At 31.9% G+C, this 22,497-nt stretch overlaps 2 protein-coding genes across 5 annotated transcripts; both read left to right on the top strand.

Annotated features, from left to right (window-relative positions):
• The first annotated feature begins 655 nt into the window (after positions 1-655).
• Positions 656-5,593, top strand: LOC134686631 (uncharacterized). Its single transcript, XM_063546305.1, has 3 exons — positions 656-687; positions 1,433-1,520; positions 3,836-5,593. Exons 2-3 carry the CDS (start codon positions 1,456-1,458, stop codon positions 5,499-5,501), a joined length of 1,731 nt encoding a protein of 576 aa, XP_063402375.1. The 5' UTR covers positions 656-687; positions 1,433-1,455; the 3' UTR covers positions 5,502-5,593.
• Positions 5,594-7,827: 2,234 nt separating this feature from the next.
• LOC134688538 (uncharacterized) lies at positions 7,828-21,307 on the top strand. Of its 4 annotated transcripts, none has more exons than XM_063549323.1 (8): positions 7,828-8,139; positions 15,964-16,137; positions 16,558-16,760; positions 17,146-17,235; positions 17,669-17,724; positions 18,216-18,342; positions 19,601-19,725; positions 20,137-21,307. In XM_063549323.1, the coding sequence occupies exons 2-8, from the start codon at positions 15,985-15,987 to the stop codon at positions 20,238-20,240; spliced, it is 858 nt and encodes a 285-aa protein (XP_063405393.1). In that variant the 5' UTR covers positions 7,828-8,139; positions 15,964-15,984; the 3' UTR covers positions 20,241-21,307. The 4 variants fall into 4 exon arrangements, with proteins under 4 accessions (XP_063405393.1, XP_063405394.1, XP_063405395.1 ...); XM_063549324.1 differs by lacking the exon at positions 7,828-8,139 and adding an exon at positions 11,439-11,569; XM_063549325.1 differs by lacking the exon at positions 7,828-8,139 and adding an exon at positions 11,568-11,689.
• Positions 21,308-22,497: the final 1,190 nt, after the last annotated feature.

The following is a 22,497-nucleotide window of genomic DNA, read 5'->3' as shown; positions in this document are numbered from 1 at the left end:
TTAGTATTCGTATCGTTAACCTCTTAGAAAGTCTTACTGATTAAAATACTATAATAGGTAACAATTTGACAATTTAGTAGTGTCAACCCTGTGATTATGACCCGTGTATATAGCATATTAATCCTGAATACAACGTTTGATGGTGCACCTGTCAGATGCGGAACGTACAGATAAGGTAATAGGTAACAGGTGAATATACTATTGGTATCGGTATCGGACTCGACCCGGAACTTCTTAATTATTGGCAATATTAATTACGTGGAAAACAAAAGGACCAGGAGTGATGTAATTTTTAATCTACACCTTTGTACTATATAAGTTGTATATAAAGTTGAATTCTTTGATTCGTCGATTTTACGTGATGACGGCTGACAAATTGGACCTCGTCTTTTTAGTATTATAGATATTTTGAAGGTCTAGAAGTGTTGGTTATAATGTATAGTTACAATATGGCCAGTCCGATTGTATGTGAATAGAAGAATTTTACAGGCACAAGCAGAAAATATAACTTCTTGTATATAAAGACATTTTTGTTTTTGTTTACTTAAATGCTTCAGTTTTACAATTGCATATAACTGTTATCAAAATTAAATTCGGATCCGGAATATTTGATTGCACGGAAATGGTTTGTTTTTAAATACTTTATAAAATGAAACCGAAACTAAATTCATTCAAAGGAAGAAATAGGTAAGTTATGAAAATATTAAATATCCAAATAAATGATAGTCACCGCATTTATCGTGATTAGAAAAAAACACATGTATTTTTTTTCTTTTTTTATGTGCTCAACTAAACGTTACACAAAAAGGGCTTTTGTACAATGTACCCAGAAGTTTAAAAAATATAATGACGTAGTGCAACATTGTGGGTGTGGCAAACAACATATTCATAGCAGAGGTAATTTTCTCCCTTGTATTGGCATCTTGATTTCAGCTGCAACATCCAAATGCATATTACAAAAAGACAAAATTTCAAAACAAATTTGCAGTCAAATACTCGTTATACAAATTGGCGTATATTCGTACCAATTGAAAAAAAAATATCGTGATTCAATACACGATTATGATCTATTATCCTGGAGGATGGGGTATATCGTGTTTACTTTGAATAATAAAACCATGCCAGATATTTGAAAAAAGTCAAAGCATCTAACTTGATATTGGAAATGTTGAGATATTTCGAAAACGGGTATTTAACAATATAATTGAAAACTTTTTGGTTCTCGGAAATTCTTTATATTTTGTCAAACACCTTGACGAGAACGTGAGTGTGGTTGTAAAGTAAGAATTACGAAACGACAACTTAAAAGAAACAGTAACCCCCCCCCCTTTTTTTCTATCTTATTCATAAAACTTGTTTATTTAAAAAAAAAAAAAGTAGTTAGAAATAAGGTCATGTTGCTGAATAATAATATAACTAATATTGGTTACAGAACTCGTCTTATATCAGGATTTGATGAGCCTGGATATATTTGTTTTGGTTGTGGCGGTGGTTGTTGTTGTGATTACGTGCGCTGTATGGTTGGTATCGTATTTATAAAAAAAAACTATAAGCTTATTAATTTTAAGTTTTAAAAACGATCATGAACCAGTTGTAGATATTTCTACTTGAATCTTCAGTCGTATTGCTATCCTCATAAATTCATCCATGCTTCTTTCTTTTCACATTTAAAAGTATGAATATCAATTTAAACTATCATATTTGCTACTGCATAAGTCTTAAAACTTTAAAACTGAATGAATATTTGATGTGTAAATGATGACGGACACTTTCGGGTGTGGGAGTTTCTAGCTAGCTACATTGAAGACCCATTGATGGCTTTCGCCGGTTGTTGTCTGATTTATGGTTGGGTTGTTGCAAAATCGCTTTGACACATTCCCCATTCCATTCTCAATTTAAACTATTGTTATTTGTTGTTTTTCTTGTAAATCATTCAAATTTTAAGGCCATTCAGTTCATTTATTTGTTACAGATAAAAACTGGCAATGTCACTAACACATACTTAAAGATAAAGATAGTTATCATCTGTTCACCTTATACTGCATATTTATATATGTCAAATATCACTGTTTCATATATGTAGGTTTATCCCCTACCTTGAAGATATCTTTATGTTTTTCACAGTTCGGGTTTAAATAACATTGACCAAAGGCACTTTTTGACAAAACTATCCCACTTCCTTTTTACCTTTTCGTGGATGTCATTTTGAATTGCATGCTCGATTAGAAGAAAACAATTGGCAGCAACAAATAAATTACGAAAATTTGAAAATGAACCACAAATTTTAAAGAAATTAACTGAATGACACGTGTTATGTTCTTCTCATATATGTTATGGAAGTACACCACTAATTCATGGTCCCATTGCTTTCTATGTTAAATTCCTCCGTTTCAAGCAGGCACACCTCTTTTATTTTAAGTTCAAATAAAGTGGCAATCATTACATGTCAAAGCAACACCTTTTGGTGTCCTGTACTGAAAAAATCAACATACCTTACATTGCATATAAGAAAGAACTGGTTCCCAGAACTTCGGATGTACCAAAACAGGTACTTCCGATCTGACAAAAAGGCAAAATGTACCCTCCTTTTTAAATTTCATGCCATTTTTTTATTATTCAAATTTATCAGTCAAAAATTGTTCTACAATGATCACCAGTCATGCAGCTTTCATTTGATACCAAAATTAATAAAATATTCTAAATATTTTGAAAGTTACAAAAAAATGTATGTCCATGCGTAGGAACTATTTTGTGTTAAATATGTACTACTTTCTGGTATGTGCTTTCTGGCCGGGCCTGAATTAGTGGTGTTACACCTTATGATGGTATGATACTAAACCCCTAACGGAACAGATTGTGCCTGATGTTCATATGATAAAATCATAATCTTTCAGTCATTTTTGAAGTCTGGAGCCGGCATTTCAGTTAACTGCTAGTAGTCTGTTGTTATTTATGTATTATTGTCATTTTGTTTATTTTCTTTGGTAACATCTTCTGACATCAGACTCGGACTTCTCTTGAACTGAATTTTAATGTGCGTATTGTTATGCGTTTACTTTTCTACATTGGCTAGAGGTATAGGGGAGTGTTGAGATCTCACAAACATGTTTAACTCCGCCGCATTTTTGCGCCTCTCCGAAGTCAGGAGCCTTTGTTAGTCTTGCATTATTTTAATTTAAGTTTCTTAAATACAATTTGGAAATTAGTATGGGGTTCCTTATCACTGAACTAATATATATTTGTTTAGGGGCCAGCTGAAGGACGCCTCCGGTGCGGGAATTTCTCGCTACATTGAAGACCTGTTGGTGACCTTCTGCAGTGGCGGATCCAGACAATTTTACAAGTGGGGGCCCACTGACTGACCTAAGAGGGGGCCGCTCCAGTCACGCTTCAGTGATTCCCTATATAAGTAACCAATTTTTTTCCAAAAGGGGGGGGGGGTGCCCCCCCTAAAACCGTCTCTGTTCTGCTGTTGTTTTTTTCTGGTTGTTGTCTCTTTGACACATTCCCCATTTCCATTCTCAATTTTAATAGTCTAAGATCAAATCAACATGATGAAATGAAAAAAAATATAAATCATTTTCGATTGACAAACAAAATCTTACAATTTAACTACGTTTTTCACTCACTATTAAACTTGGATCACCACGGATTCTTATAACAGTCTTTTCCAGTCATACTTGTGGAACTCTTGGTGTTACTCATGACCTAAAAAAAGCGATGATAGTTATGTTATACAGTAAAACAAATTTGTTTACTTCTGTATGGTAACAAATTAGTAACATTTTCGTTTTCTATTTTCTTTAAAGAAGTTATGTTTTATTTTATTAAACAGGTTTAGCATAATGACGTCAAATACAATAACTGTCTGCGAAGCATGTGAATTCAGAGGTGTCAAAGAAGAAGCACTGGTTTGGTGTCATGATTGTGAAGAAGCTTTTTGTTCAAAGTGTGCAGAGCACCATGGGAGCGCTAGAAAAACACGAGAACATATGGCCATTCCAATGGTCAATTACAAACAATTACCTCCTATCATCAGACAATTTAGCTCTAACTGCGAACAGCATAACGCACCATTTCAGAATTACTGCATTACCCATGAGCAATTATGTTGCAGAAAGTGTATTGATCCTTTACACAGTCGCTGTACAAGTTTGCCAGCTATAGATGATTTCCTAAAAAATACAAAAAGATCATTTTTGACTGAGCAATTGTCAGAGGGTTTCAAAGATATTCATTCCTTCTGTGAATATATGGTCAAAGAAAAGACACAGAACTTAAGACAGCTACATTTGGAAAGCAATCAAATTGAAAACAGAATTAAACAGATACGAAAACAGTTAAACGACCAGTTAGATACTCTAGAAGCAAAACGAAAAACAGCCTTTTCAACCCATAAAACAGATATCAATAAAGTCATCGAACAACTCGCTAAACACCAACAATGTGCGAAAGAATTTAATGACAGTTTACCTTTTATGACCGAAAATGCTTCCAATATGCAGGTGTTTTTAGCGTCGAAAAAGTTTGAACAGGACTTGCAGAAAGCAGAGGAATCTGTCACTTCTCTACAAACACGAGGCGCTTTGAATAATATTGCTTTTTGTTTAGATGATATTATGGTTAAGAAGATAGATAAGAGTGATATTAAACTAGGTTCTTTCTCTGTAAAAACTTTACCCGCAAGCAAAACGTATGTTAAACGAAAGGCTAAGGAAATACAAATGTTCATGGTTACACAAAAACCTACAATTAACAGTGCCAAACTTACTTTACAACGAAAACTATCATTACCAGAAGGCATGAGCGTGACGGGGTGTTTATTACTACCTGGAGGTGATATTATTATCACAGGTGATTTTTATGTTGTATTTCTAAATCCTAACGGAAGTGTGAATATAAAAATGCAGCTAAGAATGGCGTACGATGTCACTTGTATAGATGATAATAGGCTTGCAGTCACTGATGATGCCGAAATAACATTCATTAATAGGGAACGAAAAGAAGTTATTAAACGCGTACGAGCTGAAGGCTATGGGTTTGGTATTTCACATTCTAATGGATCGATTATCTACACAACCGATAAATCTAAAGTCAAGAAAATGGATTTGCGCACAGAGAGAATTACCACGCTAAATGTAGGAGACCCAATTTACCAGTCTTATGTTGTAGGCACGGAAAATAAGATTTTTTATTCCAACTGGCAGGAACACACTGTTATCTGTTACGATATCAATGGTTCTGCTCTTTGGAAATTCAAGGACGAAACTGTTTTGCGAAATCCAAGCGGAATATCAGTCGACAACAATTGTAATGTTTTCGTGGCCGGGCTGAAATCCAACAACATCGTTGTATTGTCACCTAATGGAAAGCTGTTCAAACAGAAATCATTGAATGAAGATGGTATCAGCAACCCAAGGGCGATAAGTCTTGATAAAGAAAATAAATTGTTATTAGTATGCTCAGAGAGATCATGCAGTGCTATTTATAAAATTGAATAAATAATAAATATTACAATGCAGGATTACTTAACATTGTAGAATTGTTGAAGCTCTTTTCTTTTTTTGCTACTCTATTAAATTTATCTGCGCAGTTTGTCTAATTTTTATAATACAAATATGTGCAAAGAAAGAAAGCATAATTTTTTTTTGAATAATTTTGGGTTTCTGATTATCGGTTCTAAAATTTGCACAAGAATATTACAACACATAGATATAAGAAGATGTGGTATGAGACAACTCTCTCAACCAAGTCACAATTAGTAAAAACTAAACCATTATAGGTCAAAGTACGAATTGGACACGGACCATTGTCTCACATCGAACAGCAAGCCATAAAGAGTCCCGAAATGGCTAGTGTAACACCAATCGAACAATAAGGCCAACATTCTAATTTCAATAAAAAACGAGAAACGAGAAACGCTTATGAACAAAGTTTCAACCAACATATGACAACTACTGAACAACAGGTTTCTGATGACGATTAACGATGAAAAGCGCTGCAAATGCACGAAATTTAATAAGTGTTATATTTACGAATAGTTCTCAAAGGTACCAGGCTTATGATTTGATACACCAGACGCGCGTTTCGTCTACAAAAGACTCATTAGTGATGCTCAGATCAAAATAGTTCGAAAGCCATAACAAGTTCAAAGGTGAAGAGCATTGAGGACCCAAAATTCCAAAAAAATGTACCAAATATGGCTAAGGTGATCTATTCCTAGGATAAGAAAATGCTTAGTGTTTCGAATAATTTATACTTTTTCAAACAGTTAATGAATGGCTATTATTTATTTTGAATTTATTGAACCATAAAACTAATTTTTGACTCTTCACATTGAATAATCCGCGAAGCGGATTATGTAAAATGTGAAGAGTCAAAAATTAGTTTTATGGTTCAATAAAATCAAAACAAATTATTGCCATTCATTATAAATAAATTGCTATCCAAAATGAGGCTCAAGGAACTTTTTATATTATTTATATTAACAATAACAACGTTCACAAAAGTTGGCGTATGAATATACAACGTCAGAGTGGGCGTGTCGCAATAAAAATTGACAACATTGAAAATAAAACTAATGATTTTAACCAATATTTATTAACATATGCAAATAAATTATTTGAAGATGACCAATGTCTGTTGACTCCATGTAGGATTACTACATCTAAAATAATAATCAACAGTGATATGAAATGAAAGTATTCTTTAGTTATTCTTATATGTGAATACAATTTAATAGTCAAACAAATATTGCAATAAATATTTTTAATCAGTTGCAGAATCAAACATTTGGGCGCTATTTCAAATTAAATGAACAAGCTGTGATTCTATTTCTGACTTTGACGTTTATGTCATTCTATGAGTGTAGCATGGAAAGCATGATGACATTACCCTTCCAGAGCACCTTAGTTGAATTCAGTGTACAATTTTAAACCTGAGCCGTACATATTAAATGATATTTACCGACTTGATTGGTCAATAACTATAACTGCATAGCTAGCTTAACCTTCTAAAAATTTAGTTTTAGATCATGTCAGTATCGACTCTTTGACTGCTAAACTGATGATAAAAATATATACAATCGTCATACAATAAGTACTAATACCAAGATACTAGTCGTTTGTGAGTGTGTACTGAACCCTTTTTGAGAAGGATGTCGATTTATAAATATAATAGGTGTTTTGAATTTATACAGTGATTCAAATACAATGGCTGCACCTAGTAGGTAATTAAAAGTCATAATTTCTATTTGAATTATGCTTGTTTAATAATCAAAATAAATTAAAATATTAAGAAATACTAAATGTTATTCATGAGACAAAATCGCTACAAACACACAAAACAACAGTAGCATCACCGTTGTATATTTCATCATGTCGAAGTCAAATTAATGCCTTCAACAAAGAGCAAATACTCGCTACTCTTAATGCAAGTTCAAGCCCGCCGTAAACACCAGATGGAGAGGAATTCATTACTAGATTGTTATATAGTTCGATAAATATATTTACTAATTTTTTTATACATATATATGTATCGATTGCTGTCTTCTGCTGTCCATTTCAAATTGTCGTCTGTGATGTATCAATTAAAATCATTCAAGTAAATATTTTACATTTTCGAAGCGGAAGTTAATTCGCATTAATTACACTTAATTAACGAATTTTCAACTTATTCATTTTGATCATGCAAAGGTTATATTGGATTTCTATATGTATCTTTCACAATAATGATCGATAGCTAACTATAACAACCCTGGATTTAAAAGTTTAACAAAATATTTCATTCAGTTTAAATACCGTTAGACATGAGTACGTTTAATTCAATGCACTATTCAATTATTTACTGCCGAAATAATAAATATAATGCACTCATTTCATAGGTGTGTATGGTGAATTGAACCCATTTCAAATCAATACATACAGTAAATATTTTGATTGTGTGCGAGGTGTTGACAAGTAACAGCAATAAATCATACGTTTTGATAATGAACTACCTTGCCGATTTAACAGGTTTTCAATGGACTGCATGCCAGTAGTTGTTTGTATATTATTTTGATGACTTAGATAACATTTTGAAAGAGTCCAGGTTACCCAGGAGTATGCTGATATCGGTTCGACAACTTTTGACGTCGGTCAGGTAAGTCGATTTCGTCATCACTGTATCATCGCCACTCAGCATCGCCACCGGAAATTAGATACCAATTAAGTGGAGAGCCACGACGAAAATAGTTCTATTCTTTTATGTGTTTCATAAAAACAATTTCTACCTGTTTGATGCAGTGAAAAGCTATGAATTGATTTCCTTTTGTTAGCTGCTTTAGTTTTTATGACAGCAAGTGCAAAATACATTTCTTTTTTCTTTTCATAATTGTACATTTGAAGTTTGCAAAGTTTCAGGTCCATCGTCTACCGTCAATATACATCATATATTCTGCAAATAATCTTTTTGAAATCAATGACCGTTTTTTGTAAGTCGTCTTCCAATTATCTGCTACTGCATGTGATTAGTTTGTTGCTAAACGTCCAGTGGCAAAAATTTCGTGCATGTTCACAAATGGTTTAGGACGAAAACATTGTAAACAATATGTAGGTTCTATAATAGATGCATTTCGGGATGAAAGTCAGATAAAATTGGACTTGCACAGGAAACAGAAGGTATATTGGAATGGGACAACAAATGTCGCCGTAAAACAGGAATCCTACGAATCCTCCCGGGCATTGTTCTAAACGTTATGTTGTAGATATTGTTTTGTTGTCAAACATCGTTGTTATACAAGTATTGCCTTTTTGAATGTCAGTGTTACTATACTACTTTTTATTGGTTATACGGACGAAATGTTCGAAAGTAAAAAAAGCATTGCATAAAGCAGCTTTTCACCAAAAAAACAAACAAATATATTGTTACTAAAATGTTCATAACGTTGAAGCATTTTTCTCGTATTCTTTTGTGAAATCTATTTCTGCTCGTTTGATTCTCGTCTGCATTTGTTTTTTTCAATCTGTGATGACCGGGCTTTCTTTATCTTGCTATGCAGTATATGTTCTGGTCATTGTTGAATGCCGTAAGGTGACCTATAATAGTTTATAACTTTAACGTTGTTTGTTGTATGGTGGAAAGTAGTCAGCGTCTCATTTGCAATCATAACACATGTTTTTATGTCTGTACTGAAGTACTTTTCTAGGGACGTTAACTATCAGTTGAAATGTCCCCGTCTTATTGTTATATAGGAAGATGTGGTATGAGTGCCAATGAGACAACACTCCATCCAAATAAAAATTTATAAAAGTGAATTGTAGGTCAATGTACGACCTTTAACACGGAGCCTTGGCTCATACCGTACACAAAAATATAAAGGGCCCACAGATTAAAAGACGTGTAAAACCATTCAAACAGGAAAACCAACCGTCTAATTTATATAAAAAAACACGAAACAAGAAACACGTATGAATTACATAAACAAACGACAACTACTGTACATCATATTCCTGACTTTAATAGGACATGCGCAAATATTTGCAGCGGAATTAAACGTTTAAATGGTACCAAACCTTCTCCCATTTTCATAAACACTAGAACACACCCGCGAAATCGCGGGCCTTCAGAGCGTAGTTTAAAGTATGTAAAGTGTTGTTGGAATAATTTTGTAAAATATTGAATGACTGGAGAATTTCAGCAAAAGTATCATAAGTCATAGGTTATTGGGGACAGGAAAATGTTTTTTTTTATCCCTCCTCCTTCATTTCCAATATTACCATTTTTTTGTTTTTCTATTATTTTCAATATGAACATACATTTAGTATGTTATGAACATTCAAGTAAGGAGCCTGTAATTCAGTAGTTATTGTTTGTTTATGTGTTCCATATTTGTTTTTCGTTCATTTTTTGTACATAAATAAGGCCGCTAGTTTTCTGGTTTGAATTGTTTTACATTGTCAGTTCGGGGCCTTGTAAAGCTGAGTACATGTATGCGGTATGGGCTTTGCTCGTTGTTGAAGATCGTACGGTAAGCTATAGTTGTTCATATCTGTGTCATATTGGTCTCTTGTGGAGAGTTGTCTCAACATGGCAATCATACCACATCTTCTTCTTTTTTTGTAATCAATGAATTTTGTAAAAGATTTAATGACTGGAGAATTTCAGAAAAGGTATCAAAAGTTCACATGAATATTTTTAGCGCTTATCTGTATATTATGAACATTCATTGCTATTTAAATATAGTGTATTTACTTTCAGTTCTACTAAAGTTTCAAGTTTACTAATCGATCCATAGTCTGTGGTCATTGATATAGTATACAGACCCTCTCTATTTAATAAACTCTGTGACTGCCGTGGATAGTAAACTTGAAAATGATAGCAGATAGAATTCTGAAAATACACTTCATTCATGGATAGTAAACTTGAAAATGATAGCAGATAGTATTCTGAAAATACACTTTATTCTTTGTATATGTATTTTCAAAGTATACAGAAAACGCAAACCGGAAGTCTAATCTGACTTAAAATTTCGTCCAATTACGGGACAATATCCGGATGCCTTTTTTCTCGTTTTTCTCCAAAAATACCTCAATCTGAATAATCATATGAGTGGATGACAAATGGCACTATGCACTGTACCTATAGGACTCAGAGGGGTGTTGATCAATTAATTGTGGAAAGAAGAGAAGCGACACCAAAAATGAGGTCTTCTCGTTTAATAGTATAGATAGTATAACATCACAATATAGAAAAACACACGCTAATTTGAATTACAATTGACGATGGTTATGCAATAACATTCCAACTAGTGAATCATACCGTATTGTGTTCATGAAGCTGGCAACTGTCTGTCCTTATAAAATGCATCAACAATAAGATTGTACATTCCAGTAAAATATCTTAGCGCATTATCATAACACGCTTAATTTTATGATAATAGTGTTCTTATACAAGACTTTTACTCACTCGAGTATAAATATATAAGCTGATTAAAGGACCATTTGTTTTTTGAAGACAAACATACTTTGGAATTAAAAAGGAATGGCAAAATATTAAGATGTTTTTATGCTTAAAGGTAAATTGGAAAAACATTAATCCCATTTTCTTTATCAAATATAACATAATAAATTGAAGAAAAAAAAGAAGTATTCTTTTTTTTCAAGAAGAAACGTCCCACATGTCTTTTTACCTTTTTTTTTTTTAACTAAAGTCTTAGTTCATGATCAAATTGAAACAAATATTTTCAAGTCAATATTGAATAATTCCGGTAAAATCATATTTTTATTTCAAATACTTTAAAAGTACTTGTTACATTTTCCATTTCTTTCAAACATATTTAGACATAAACAACTCTTGGTCACCTGTTATTAGTATTTTTAAATACCTAATCAATTAATCGGGTGTAAACATATAACAGTAAATAATTTAACTTAATGAACAGGCGGGTGGTCTTAAAAACATGATTAATAATATTATAGAAAGAACTGGAAACATTTTAATACCTCAGATATTATGTAAAGCTTCTAACAGCAATCCTTCTTCTCATTGGAAAAATAATGGAATTTTAAGATGCTGACATGGATCGTAGTGTGTAAGTGGAGTTAAGTGATAGAGAATATTGTATTAACAGTTCATAGTATATATAGTTGATAGATTGATATGTGTTTGCTTTGCACAGCCTCAGCTCACACATCGCGGCGACCGGAGATATGTAAGTAATTTTTTTTAACATAAATAAGGTCGTTAGTTTTCTCGTTTGAATTGTTTTACATAGTCTTATCGGGGCCTTTTACAGCTGACTATGCGGTATGGGCTTTGATAATTGTTGAAGGCCGTACGGTGACCTATAGTTGTTCATGTCTGTGTCAATTTGGTCTTTTGTGGATAGTTGTCTCATTTATAATCATACCACATCTTCTTTTTTTTATATGACATACTAATAAGATGATGGGATATGATTGTAAATGAGACAACTCTCCAAATGACACGAAAATTTACATGTATATGTTACATCTTTAAATAGTACTGCTATACTGCTATGCACATTAAGTTCATCCTTTCTATCGATATCTATAGTTTAAAATTGCACGAAATCAAGTTTTTCTCTTAACTGTTTATGACTTCTTTATATTAAATCATTTAGATGTGTACTGATTGATATATTTGTCATGGATCTATAACCTTGTCAGATGTGTTAGCTTTAAACAAGTAATTGCGAGTACATTGTACCTAACGATCTGCATTTTTGTTTGTATTATGATTTTTACATGTTTGTACATAGTACTTTGATTTTCTAAAAGCCCTCTTAATCTTACTTGATGAATGATAAATTACAGTCTACATGTAAAGATATGAATTTTATTTTGCCAAATTTTTTTTTAATATACGACAATAAGACAGCTACCCAAAGACAATATGTTGAAATCTAGTGTTACATTTGGTAAAGGCCAAACAGCAACTACTTAAAGTTAGACGACAAAGAACTTCTATATATCTGTTCTTCCGTTGATAAATGTATGTCATATGTGTTCAAAATAAGGAAATCGATAAAGTCAGAAGATTTGATATTGTAGTTTGGTACAAATATCCAACATGGTATAATTGAAGCACAAATGGGTCACCGCGTAGCCTTCAACAAATTTTTTTAATAATACATACCTTATAGTTAGCTAAAAGATATGTACCGTAAATACAGATGACCTAACATTTTTAAACAATAATTTTGAAGCTTCTGTACTAGAAATAAGGTTATTTACACACAATAAAGTCGATTTTACCCGAGATACCCTACTGTTAAAGTGATATTCTACCTAATATGCAATCCTTGTATCTGCGTAGAGTTGTCTACAAGTCATAACAAGTACATTTAATACAGTAAATTTGGTAAATTGTTGACGAAAAAAACAATTAATCATAATTTCCTTATTTTTATTAAATTGCTGGAGACTGCTTCAATACTTGCTTAACTTAATTCCAGTTTTTGTTTCTCTGAATTTTTGGTAAATAATTAAATTTGGAATAGTCCTATACAGTTTGTAGCTTAAAAAAACAAATTAGCTGCAAGTGGTCTTTGATACACGCATTATTAATTGTTTTGTTTATATTTAAATGCTCACGAAAGTTTAATTTCATCGACCTTTAATCATAAGGATTCAGCTTAAGTAAACCGGTCCCAGAGACGTGTTTAACATTGCTTTTAGAGATGAGCTTATGCTCCGTGTTGAAGCCCTCATTCTAAATTTGAAACAAGGAACAATAAACAGAGCGTAGTTGTTTTTCATTTTATGCTTACTTTTAAAGCTTTTATGCTGTGAATTCATACACATGTCTCAGTTTTCCAGAAAATTTTCCAATCTTCCCGTTAAATGTTTATGTACATGTAATGAAGGCCTGGACAGGGTATTGGGGGCATAGGAGAGAGGGGCGGGAGAAGGGAGAGAGGTGAGGGAGAAGGGAGAAACTTAACCCCTGTCCAGCCCCTCTGTAATAAGGAACGAAAATAAATATACAATGTATGTACAGTGTGAGCCAAGGCTCCGTGTTGAAGGCCGTACATTGACCTATAATGGTTTACTTTTTTAAATTGTTATTTGGATGGAGAGTTGTCTCATTTGCACTCACACCACATCTTTCTATATCTATTGTCGGATAATATAAAATTTAGTTTGTATGAGCTTTAAAAGCAGGACAAGAAGCGAGGCTCTGTCGAGCTTTTCTCTTATTTCGTAGCGAGTACACATACATTTTATATTTTCCAACAATGTACATATATTGTTTTTATCCTGAAATTACTCCCTACACTTGTAACTTTGGTAATTAAATCAAAATCAGTGTTTTTTATTTCTCAAAAATATCGAAATGGTTAAAACGCGGACCGCGTAGAGGATCCAAAATTAACTGGTTAGGAAACAAATATATTCATATTAGCGCTTGCTCAACGTGGAGGTGAGGTAACAGGAGACTTTATTTGTACAAATAAATAAAAAAATTGTTTGTATACCTGATATTTGTACAAAAAGAGGGACGAAAGATACCAAAGGGATAGTCAAACTCAAAAATCTAAAACAAACTGACAACGCAATGGCTAAAAATGAAAAAGACAAACAGAATAACAATAGTACACATGACACAACATAGAAAACTAAAGAATAAACATCACGAACCCCACCAAAAACTAGGGGTGATCTCAGGTGCTCCGGAAGGGTGAGCAGATCCTGCTCCACATGTGGCACCCGTCGTGTTGCTTATGTGATTACAAATCCGGTAAATAGTCTAATTCGGTAGGTCACATTCATGAAAGGGAAGGGGATTGTAGTTACGACGTTATGAACATATCCGATATCATTTGTGAAACGGTTATTCCATAACGGTCAACCAACTCGTGATGGCGTCCGTAAAATTTACGAAGGGATGATTACAATAGTTGGCTAATTGCAGGATAAAGTATTCTAGCCGACTAATTAGTCCAACAAGATGAACAAAATATTTTTTTTGACGATTATACATAAGCAAAACAAATGGCAGTAGTTGATGTTGTATATAATCGTGTACGTACTTGTCGATATTTTATTTTAAATATAAGAATTTTATACAAACATTTAGTCACAACAATTAAAGGAAAGTTAATTCTGGCAGATTCCCGCTACATGTTTTACTTAACATAAATATGCTATGAAACAGGTTTACTGCATCTAATCAAAGGTTTTTGTTAAATTCCTAATTTTACAACAAACATCACTTTAAAAACATTGATGTGAAAAGTCGGATCCATTTAAAGAAATTTAAATGCCCTTTTGTAAATAATTTTAAATTATAAATACACATGTAAATATGATATGGAAATATTTAATGATAAACTATAGATGGGTTCAAACGCCTTTTATATACAATTGAGGGTTTATTGACAAACTATATCAAACGGTATTTGTAAGTCCATTACATTGGTCTTCATTATAAGCCGGATACTTACCTCAAAACAAGATTTTAAGTTCGCAGTTGAAACTTTATAAATGTTTGTGTATTGACAATAAAGTTATGAGGATTTAGTAATTTAGGGCGTACTTCACGCTACTTGTAGTTTACTTTGGTCTATATATCGTATTCAGATAGGAATTTATGACATTAATGATGTGAGAACACGGAGTGATAATTTTATGAAAAATACAAGTTAAAAATACAACACATGAGCTGCAATATTTTCTACGGATTTAATTGAGGCATCTTTGATTTGTCGTACAAGTTAATGTAAGTGTACATCTACTTTTTTCAATTTCTGTCTTTTGTAGATGAAACTATATAGTATAAAATTAAAAAGATTTGATTGAACGTTATTGTTTATTTGCATTGGTTTTCTGAATGGGAAGATATAGAGAATGTGTAATTTCTCTTTTATCATAACTGTATTATCATAACGTTTTTTAGGCTCCAGGCAACAGTTTCCATTTTGTGTTTAATTTGTAGATGTATCATTAATTTCAAATATTTTGAACAATTGAATATATGTCCATGATTACTCTTCATTTAAAAAAAAAAGAATGCTGTAAAATATTGTATAATTTGCTAATTTTTGAAAGAATGACGTTTTGATGATGACATCGCATGGCGACGTTCCCATTTTGCTTTTTCAGTGAACACTTCATATGTTGATAACTTCTGTGAACCTTTTGTGTATAGCTAAATATATAATAATTACCTTATTTAAAAGACGTGCATGGTATCAAACACAAATTGTTTAGCCTTTATAAAATCTTGTATGATTTCCGCTGCTATTTTTGCTAAATAGGTGCAATTTTGGTACTCGGTGCAATTTTGGTACCGTGACGTTAGCTTATGACGACACGGTCGGTGTTTGTGTTTTCAGCAAGCAATGCATAGTATGCCTAAATTGATGGTTGTATCCGTAAGCTTTCTGATATAAGCATAACTGAATATACTTATGTCTGTTTTACCTTCTGTCAGTCTTCATAAGTTTTCTATGCCTTACAGAAATGACTGGTTTCCCTAACCATGGCCGGCTCGATGTTTGAGGATGTTTTCCAGGATCAGTTTATACCATTGGATATAAGAAAGCAGGTGGGAAACTATAAGATTGGAAAAACTTTGGGAAAAGGCTCGTTCTCCACTGTCCGAGAAGGCAAACATCTGCAGAATGAACAAACGGTAAGACATTTGGTGGGTCAAATCACATGCAGGTCAAATGCTAAGTTTATAATAATGTACAGATAAACAGAAATTAACTGTTTTAACATTTGTGTACTTTTAAATATTAATTGTTTTCTTTAAACATTGTAACCCGAATTTGGAGTTCCGACTTTCAATGGTAATACACAGGACTGGCATAGATTTAATCTTGTAACGAGTTTTAATTATAAATTTGTATATTTGGAAATAGTTTTTAAAAATAGACAAGATGGTCACAATACCAGTATGTACTTACATAGTACCACACTGACATGGAATCGGTTACAACGTACTTGTAATTTAGAATTATATATCATAACACATGTACATATGACATCTTTACTTTACATGTGAAAATAACAGTTTTCTTTTAATTCGTATCTTTGATTTTTTTACTAGGTTGCAATAAAAATAATCCCCAAAAGTTCCATCCTGCAACAGGAGAAAATAAAGAAACGATTTTGCAGTGAAATTAAAGTACAGAAAGGTTTAGATCATCCAAATATTGTACGTTGTTTGGAGTGGATGGAAACTGGACGCAATTTTTATCTGGTTTTAGAACTAGTTGAAGGAGAAAATATGAAAGATTATTTAAAACGAAAGTAAATATGTTTCTATTGCTCAAATGCTGATATGAACCAAGTATATGCATATAATGAACCATAACTAACTTTAATAAAAATGGGAGAAAAAAATATTTTTTTTAATAAAAAAAAAATGTTATTTAAAACCATTACTATAATAGGTATCAAAACCGGTACTTCGTAGTAATACAAATATGGTTTGAGTGTAATACATTCGATGTCAACCGTTCAAAGTAAGATCAAACTTTAAGTTAGTACCAACAAAAACAATATTCAAAGATGTTTCAGTTACATTCTTTGTTTTCACCTTGACAGAACTAGGAGTTTTATACAGTTATTTTTATTGTTTTTGTTAATATATTATCTAATTATCAAAATCTATCAATTTGTTCTTGTCTTCAAGGAAACATATAGAAGAAACGGAGGGTAAATCTATAATGAGACAGATTTGTTCAGCTGTAGACTATATGCACAATGAAGGCATTTTACACAGGTAACTCGTACAAAACAAAATATTTTATTCATATATGAAGATAAAAGTGCTTCTCCATCCGGAATCAATATAAGGCAATTAGGCAGCAACTTCATTTTAAAATAGCCCGAGCTCTTCAGACCAAAACGGAACAGTTTTTTCTTTCTTGAATCAGAATATTGATTTAAGCTTCTTACTATTATTATCAACCTATTTAGATATTTTATGGTAAAAAGATAACAAACAAATGCATTTTCAGTTTCTTTCAAATGTGCAGCAGGTACACTATCATAACAAATAAACGAAACGTTTTTGTTTCTTTACGAATGCAATTAAGTATTGAAGACATTTTGAAGACATTGATAGATAAAACCTTTAAAACCCTGATATATGATATACATAAATATAGATAAGAAGATGTGCATGGTTAACAATGGTAATTTTATATTCACAGGGATTTAAAACTAGATAATATGGTTTTAGAAAAAGAAGGAAAAGTGAAAATAGCAGGTAATCTTTGATTAAATATTTAATATATACAGGTAATGTAATAGTTTGTTATCATAAGTATGTCGGATATTAGAAACTCTTTCTGTTATTTGCTTTCAATGTTCAAATCCTCAAACAGTAAGTCAAATCTGACTAAGTCCATTATTGAAATAAGTTATTTATATGTTGAGTTCTGATTGTTCTCCATATATACACAATTCCAACTACAGGCGTAGACTTAATCGTCTTTAGTTTGTTTTTTACTTCAAATATGTCTAGATATTTGAATACCAGATGAATCAAATACACCAATAACCGTAATATCCGTTTCTAATATATACATAAAGCCCAACAATTCGCTTAATCAACTTACAATTTCAATATCGGCATCCCTGTTATAGATAGATAGTTCTAAGATAGATTATACTTAGATAGTTATCTTTTCATTATTCAGTTATTGAGTTCAGTATTTTTGTGTTTTGACTTTTTTCCTATTTATTTTCATTGATCAGACTTTGGATTGAGTACTAGTGTTGAAGGAATAGAAAACAAACTTAACTTTTGTGGTTCTCCTTCGTTTATTGCACCGGAAGTACTCAGTAAAAGGAACTATACTACAGCATCAGATATATGGAGTCTGTAAGTACTATGTTAGATATATGGAGTCTGTAAGTACTAATAATTCTGTCTACAAACCGTTAATTTTCATGTTAATTATTCATCGGGTATATGGTGTCTTCAAGTACAAACAATTTTATCTACGAACCGTAAAATTATTAAGTTAATCATTATTCTTAGTTATCTTTTAAAAGCCTATCTGTTAAAAGCCTATCTGTTAAAGTGTCAGAATATTCTTACACTTTCATTAAATTATATATTTCAATCACTTTATTCCTTTTTAAAGTTAAGGGTCAAATCTAGGATCTTTTTACAAGATGATGGCGTAATTCCATCGAAGTGACTATGTTCCGAATAATAGAGGGAGACTTTTTAAGCAAAATAGGATATTCAAGTTGGAAAAAAATATTCTAACCTTTTTATTAAAAGTAAAAGTATAAAGAAGTAAATTCTATGTACATATACGTTTGTATATGAGCTGTAATAAATAAATATCAAATATATCAGACGTTTGTTTGTGAATTTAAGAATTAGTTGGCCATGGATTATGTTTTTGTTGTTCTTTTATATTTTGAAAAAGGATAAATATTTGATCCCTTAAATCAGTGAAAAATGAAAATTCAAATTGTTTAAATCTTGTTCTGATTATTTTACCAAATAGTCTCGAGTTATTATAACACAATACGATTTTGATTTTTTTTATCACAGAAAGAGTCGTAAATAAACAGGAATTTCTCGGGTTTTTTTCGTCGGTTTTCCCGTTTGAATGGGTTTACCATAGTTTTTTTCTTTTTTTTTTTGGGGGGGGGGTCCTTTATAGTATGCTGTTCGTTTTGAGTCAACTTGAAGGCTCCACGTTGAAAACCATACTTTGACCTATAATGGTATACTTTTATAAATTGTTACTTGGATGAAGAGTTGTCTCATTGGCACTAATACCACATCTTCGTATATATATTCAGAATCATTAGTCTTCTAGTTATCAATTGATAGATAGTGCCCATAATTGAAAGTTCTGCTTATTCATTTATAGATAGAGCCGTCAATAAACAATACAAATTGAATAGTATATGATCGATAGAGATTTGAATAAGATAGTAAGATAATGTTCTGTAAAGATGAGATATATACATGTAATATATGGTAAAAAAATGTGAATAATGAAGTTTAAAAAAGGACGATCTTTAACTGAAGCGATTGCCGATTTCTGAGTATATGTTAGTTTTTTTCATGTATAATACCCAACAAGTTGTTTTACATGGTTATATTTATTTTTCAGAGGAGTAAATTTATTTTACCTTTTGATTGGAACTTTGCCGTTTACCATGGAATCCAAAAACAACTTTGTATCCCTATACTTTAGTATTTTACAAGGCTGTGAAATTCCCTCCACAATTTCTGAACGTAAGTTTATTATGACGTATTGCCTTACTTGAAATGTCTGTTTACAAGGTTGTGAAATAACAGAAAAACGTTCTGAAGGTACGTTTACTTGATCCTATAATTTACTCGAAAAGTTACACAGAAGTGCAATTTTATATCAAATGAGTGATTCAGAAGCTCCTTTATGGAAGAAAAGGGACCCAGTTTGAACTTGATAGGCTTGGTAAACAGGTTAAATGGTTTTAATTTATCGTCGGACATGCAGAACAATTCGGTCGTTCGGATCAACTTTCAACGTTATTAGCTGTATGCATGTATGAATAAGCGCCCCGTGCTGTAAGTTACTCAATATTTATCATATATACATGCACTAAATGAAATAATCCAACGATACTTACATGTAGTATAATTTATTTCTTATGAATATTTCAGATTGCAGAGATTTGCTGACAAGGATGCTGACAGTAGACGAAGTCAGAAGGATAGCAATGAATGATATTTTAGAACATGAATGGTTGACGCCGGAAGATGTATAGCACTGGCTGTTGACACCGGAAGTTGTATAGCACTTGCTGTTGACACCGGAAGTTGTATAACACTGGCTGTTGACACCGAAATTGTATAGTACTATCTGTTGACACCGGAAGTTGTATAGCACTAGCTGTTGACACCGGAAGTTGTATGCACTGGCTGTTGACGTCAGAAGTTGTATTGCACTAGCTGTTGACGTCGGAAGTTGTATAACACTGTATGTTGACGTCGGATGTTGTATAGAACTGGCTGTTGACGTCGGAAGTTGTATATAACCAGCTGTTGACACTGGCAGTTGTATAGCACTAGCTATCCACATTGTAAACGATACCTTACCCGCCTTGTGTTCATTTGCAATTAAGTTCAAATATCAAATTAATTTTTAATAATATCATATAACGACGTTTTATGTATACTACAGCACTTTTTATATATAGTATTTATATTCAGAATATTTGTTTTTATGTTAATCTTCTGAGGGAGACAGCACCCAAATGAATATGAACGGTTACGTTCTTGTCTCTAGACATCATTTATTTGATATACAATTTAATTTGATGAGGGACACGATAAATCTTTACGTTTGAATTAAATCGTACTCTGTTATGCTTTTAGATATACTAACGTGTCAAATGTTTTCCTTTTTGTGTACTTTGAAAATCGGAAAATTTGTTAAATTGATCTCATCTTGAATACAAATGAAATAGTTCACTGAAAATTAAAGTAATAGCAATCAGTTAAACTTAAAACAAAGAATTGAAGACAATAATGTTGGCCAACTTTTAATTCCAGTTTATTACAATAGCGATGTTTTTATTCACTCGACAAGAACGATAAAGTTATATATTACGAACCTGTTGTTTGATGCTAGCCCCGTAATATTCCAATTAATATCTTACTTCCTTTTAAAAGTATTTATACGAAATTCTTGCAAATTAACTTAATTAATCTTTTTTCGGTGAATACATTTTTAAGTATTATGTAACTAACCACTTTTCACGAATGGACGTACATGTGAACATGGTATTTATGCATACATTAATCTGTTTAAATAAAGCCACGTTTATTATTACCAGATTTCTTCTCAATACTTATAGACTCTTAATTAACAAAACTATTAATCTGATGCAAACAATCATTGTCAAGTAGTTTCTGCATATGTTGATTTTGAATAAATTTGTGATAGAGGTGTGCAATAATTTAAAGATTCTTTCAGTTGTCTTTCTTTGTACGCCCTTATTTTAAGAGGAACCAGTTGTTAGTGCTTTTCATTGTCTACTGTACTGCCTTGTAATTTTGTGGTTTTGTTGTTCTGTACATACATGTATATTACTGTACACAAAGTAAAAAAAAAACGTTTTGAAAATAGAAAAAGCTTGAAAATCAGCTCTATCTGTACAAAAGATATTAGTAGCACGAGTACCATTCAGATAATTTTTCATCCAAGTCACAATTTGTTAAAGTTATTTTATATACAGGCAGACATGATCAGTAAACACCTGCGTTGTAACTGGGAAGTAACGCCTGCTTTTTGAAAATAAAAAATGCGCACCTATTGCAGTACATTTTGTACCGTAATATAAATATTAAGATTTAACTTTAGCAAATATTTTGATTTTAACTTAATAAAATAAGTACATGTAATAACAATTTTAAAAAAAGTTACCTTTGACGATTATTCATTAAGGCAGTAAAAGGATTTTGAACTGCTATGAACCCAAAGCAGGTACGATTTTATTTTATTTTTAAGACACACACATATTTAACATAAACTACTATATTAACATGCACTATGTCTTAAAAAATATTATATTGATTATAAACAATACATACATTAAAATATTGTTAAATATTAGTTTTGAATGTTACATGTATATATTGAGACATATGTTAAATAAATAATATTTAAAAAATACCTTCAGTTTGCCAATACCTTGGTTATTAACAGTGTATAAATGAGACAACAACGTATGGGATATGGCGTATTGAATATATAGTAACACAACTACTACTACAAATTTGTATTTAACGATCGTCAATACCTATGCAGATCGCGCACGGTCAAACAAACGACATAACATTCAGACATCAAATTGTCTAGGTAGGACAAGTGTTTCTACGAAACGGAAGCTTTCGTATACACTATACGTTTTGAGACCGCACAGAAAAAGAAAGGATACACAAACTGAAAAAAACCCACCGAACCTGTTAGTTCAGTGCAAGAATAGTTATCAAAGGTACCAAGATCATTATTTAGTACGC

The sequence above is a fragment of the Mytilus trossulus genome, chromosome 10, assembly GCF_036588685.1.
Source record: "Mytilus trossulus isolate FHL-02 chromosome 10, PNRI_Mtr1.1.1.hap1, whole genome shotgun sequence".
In the NCBI taxonomy this organism is placed as follows: domain Eukaryota; kingdom Metazoa; phylum Mollusca; class Bivalvia; order Mytilida; family Mytilidae; genus Mytilus; species Mytilus trossulus.
The sequence above is the reverse complement of the archived record's forward strand: the minus strand, read 5'-3'. Positions and strand labels throughout refer to the sequence as shown.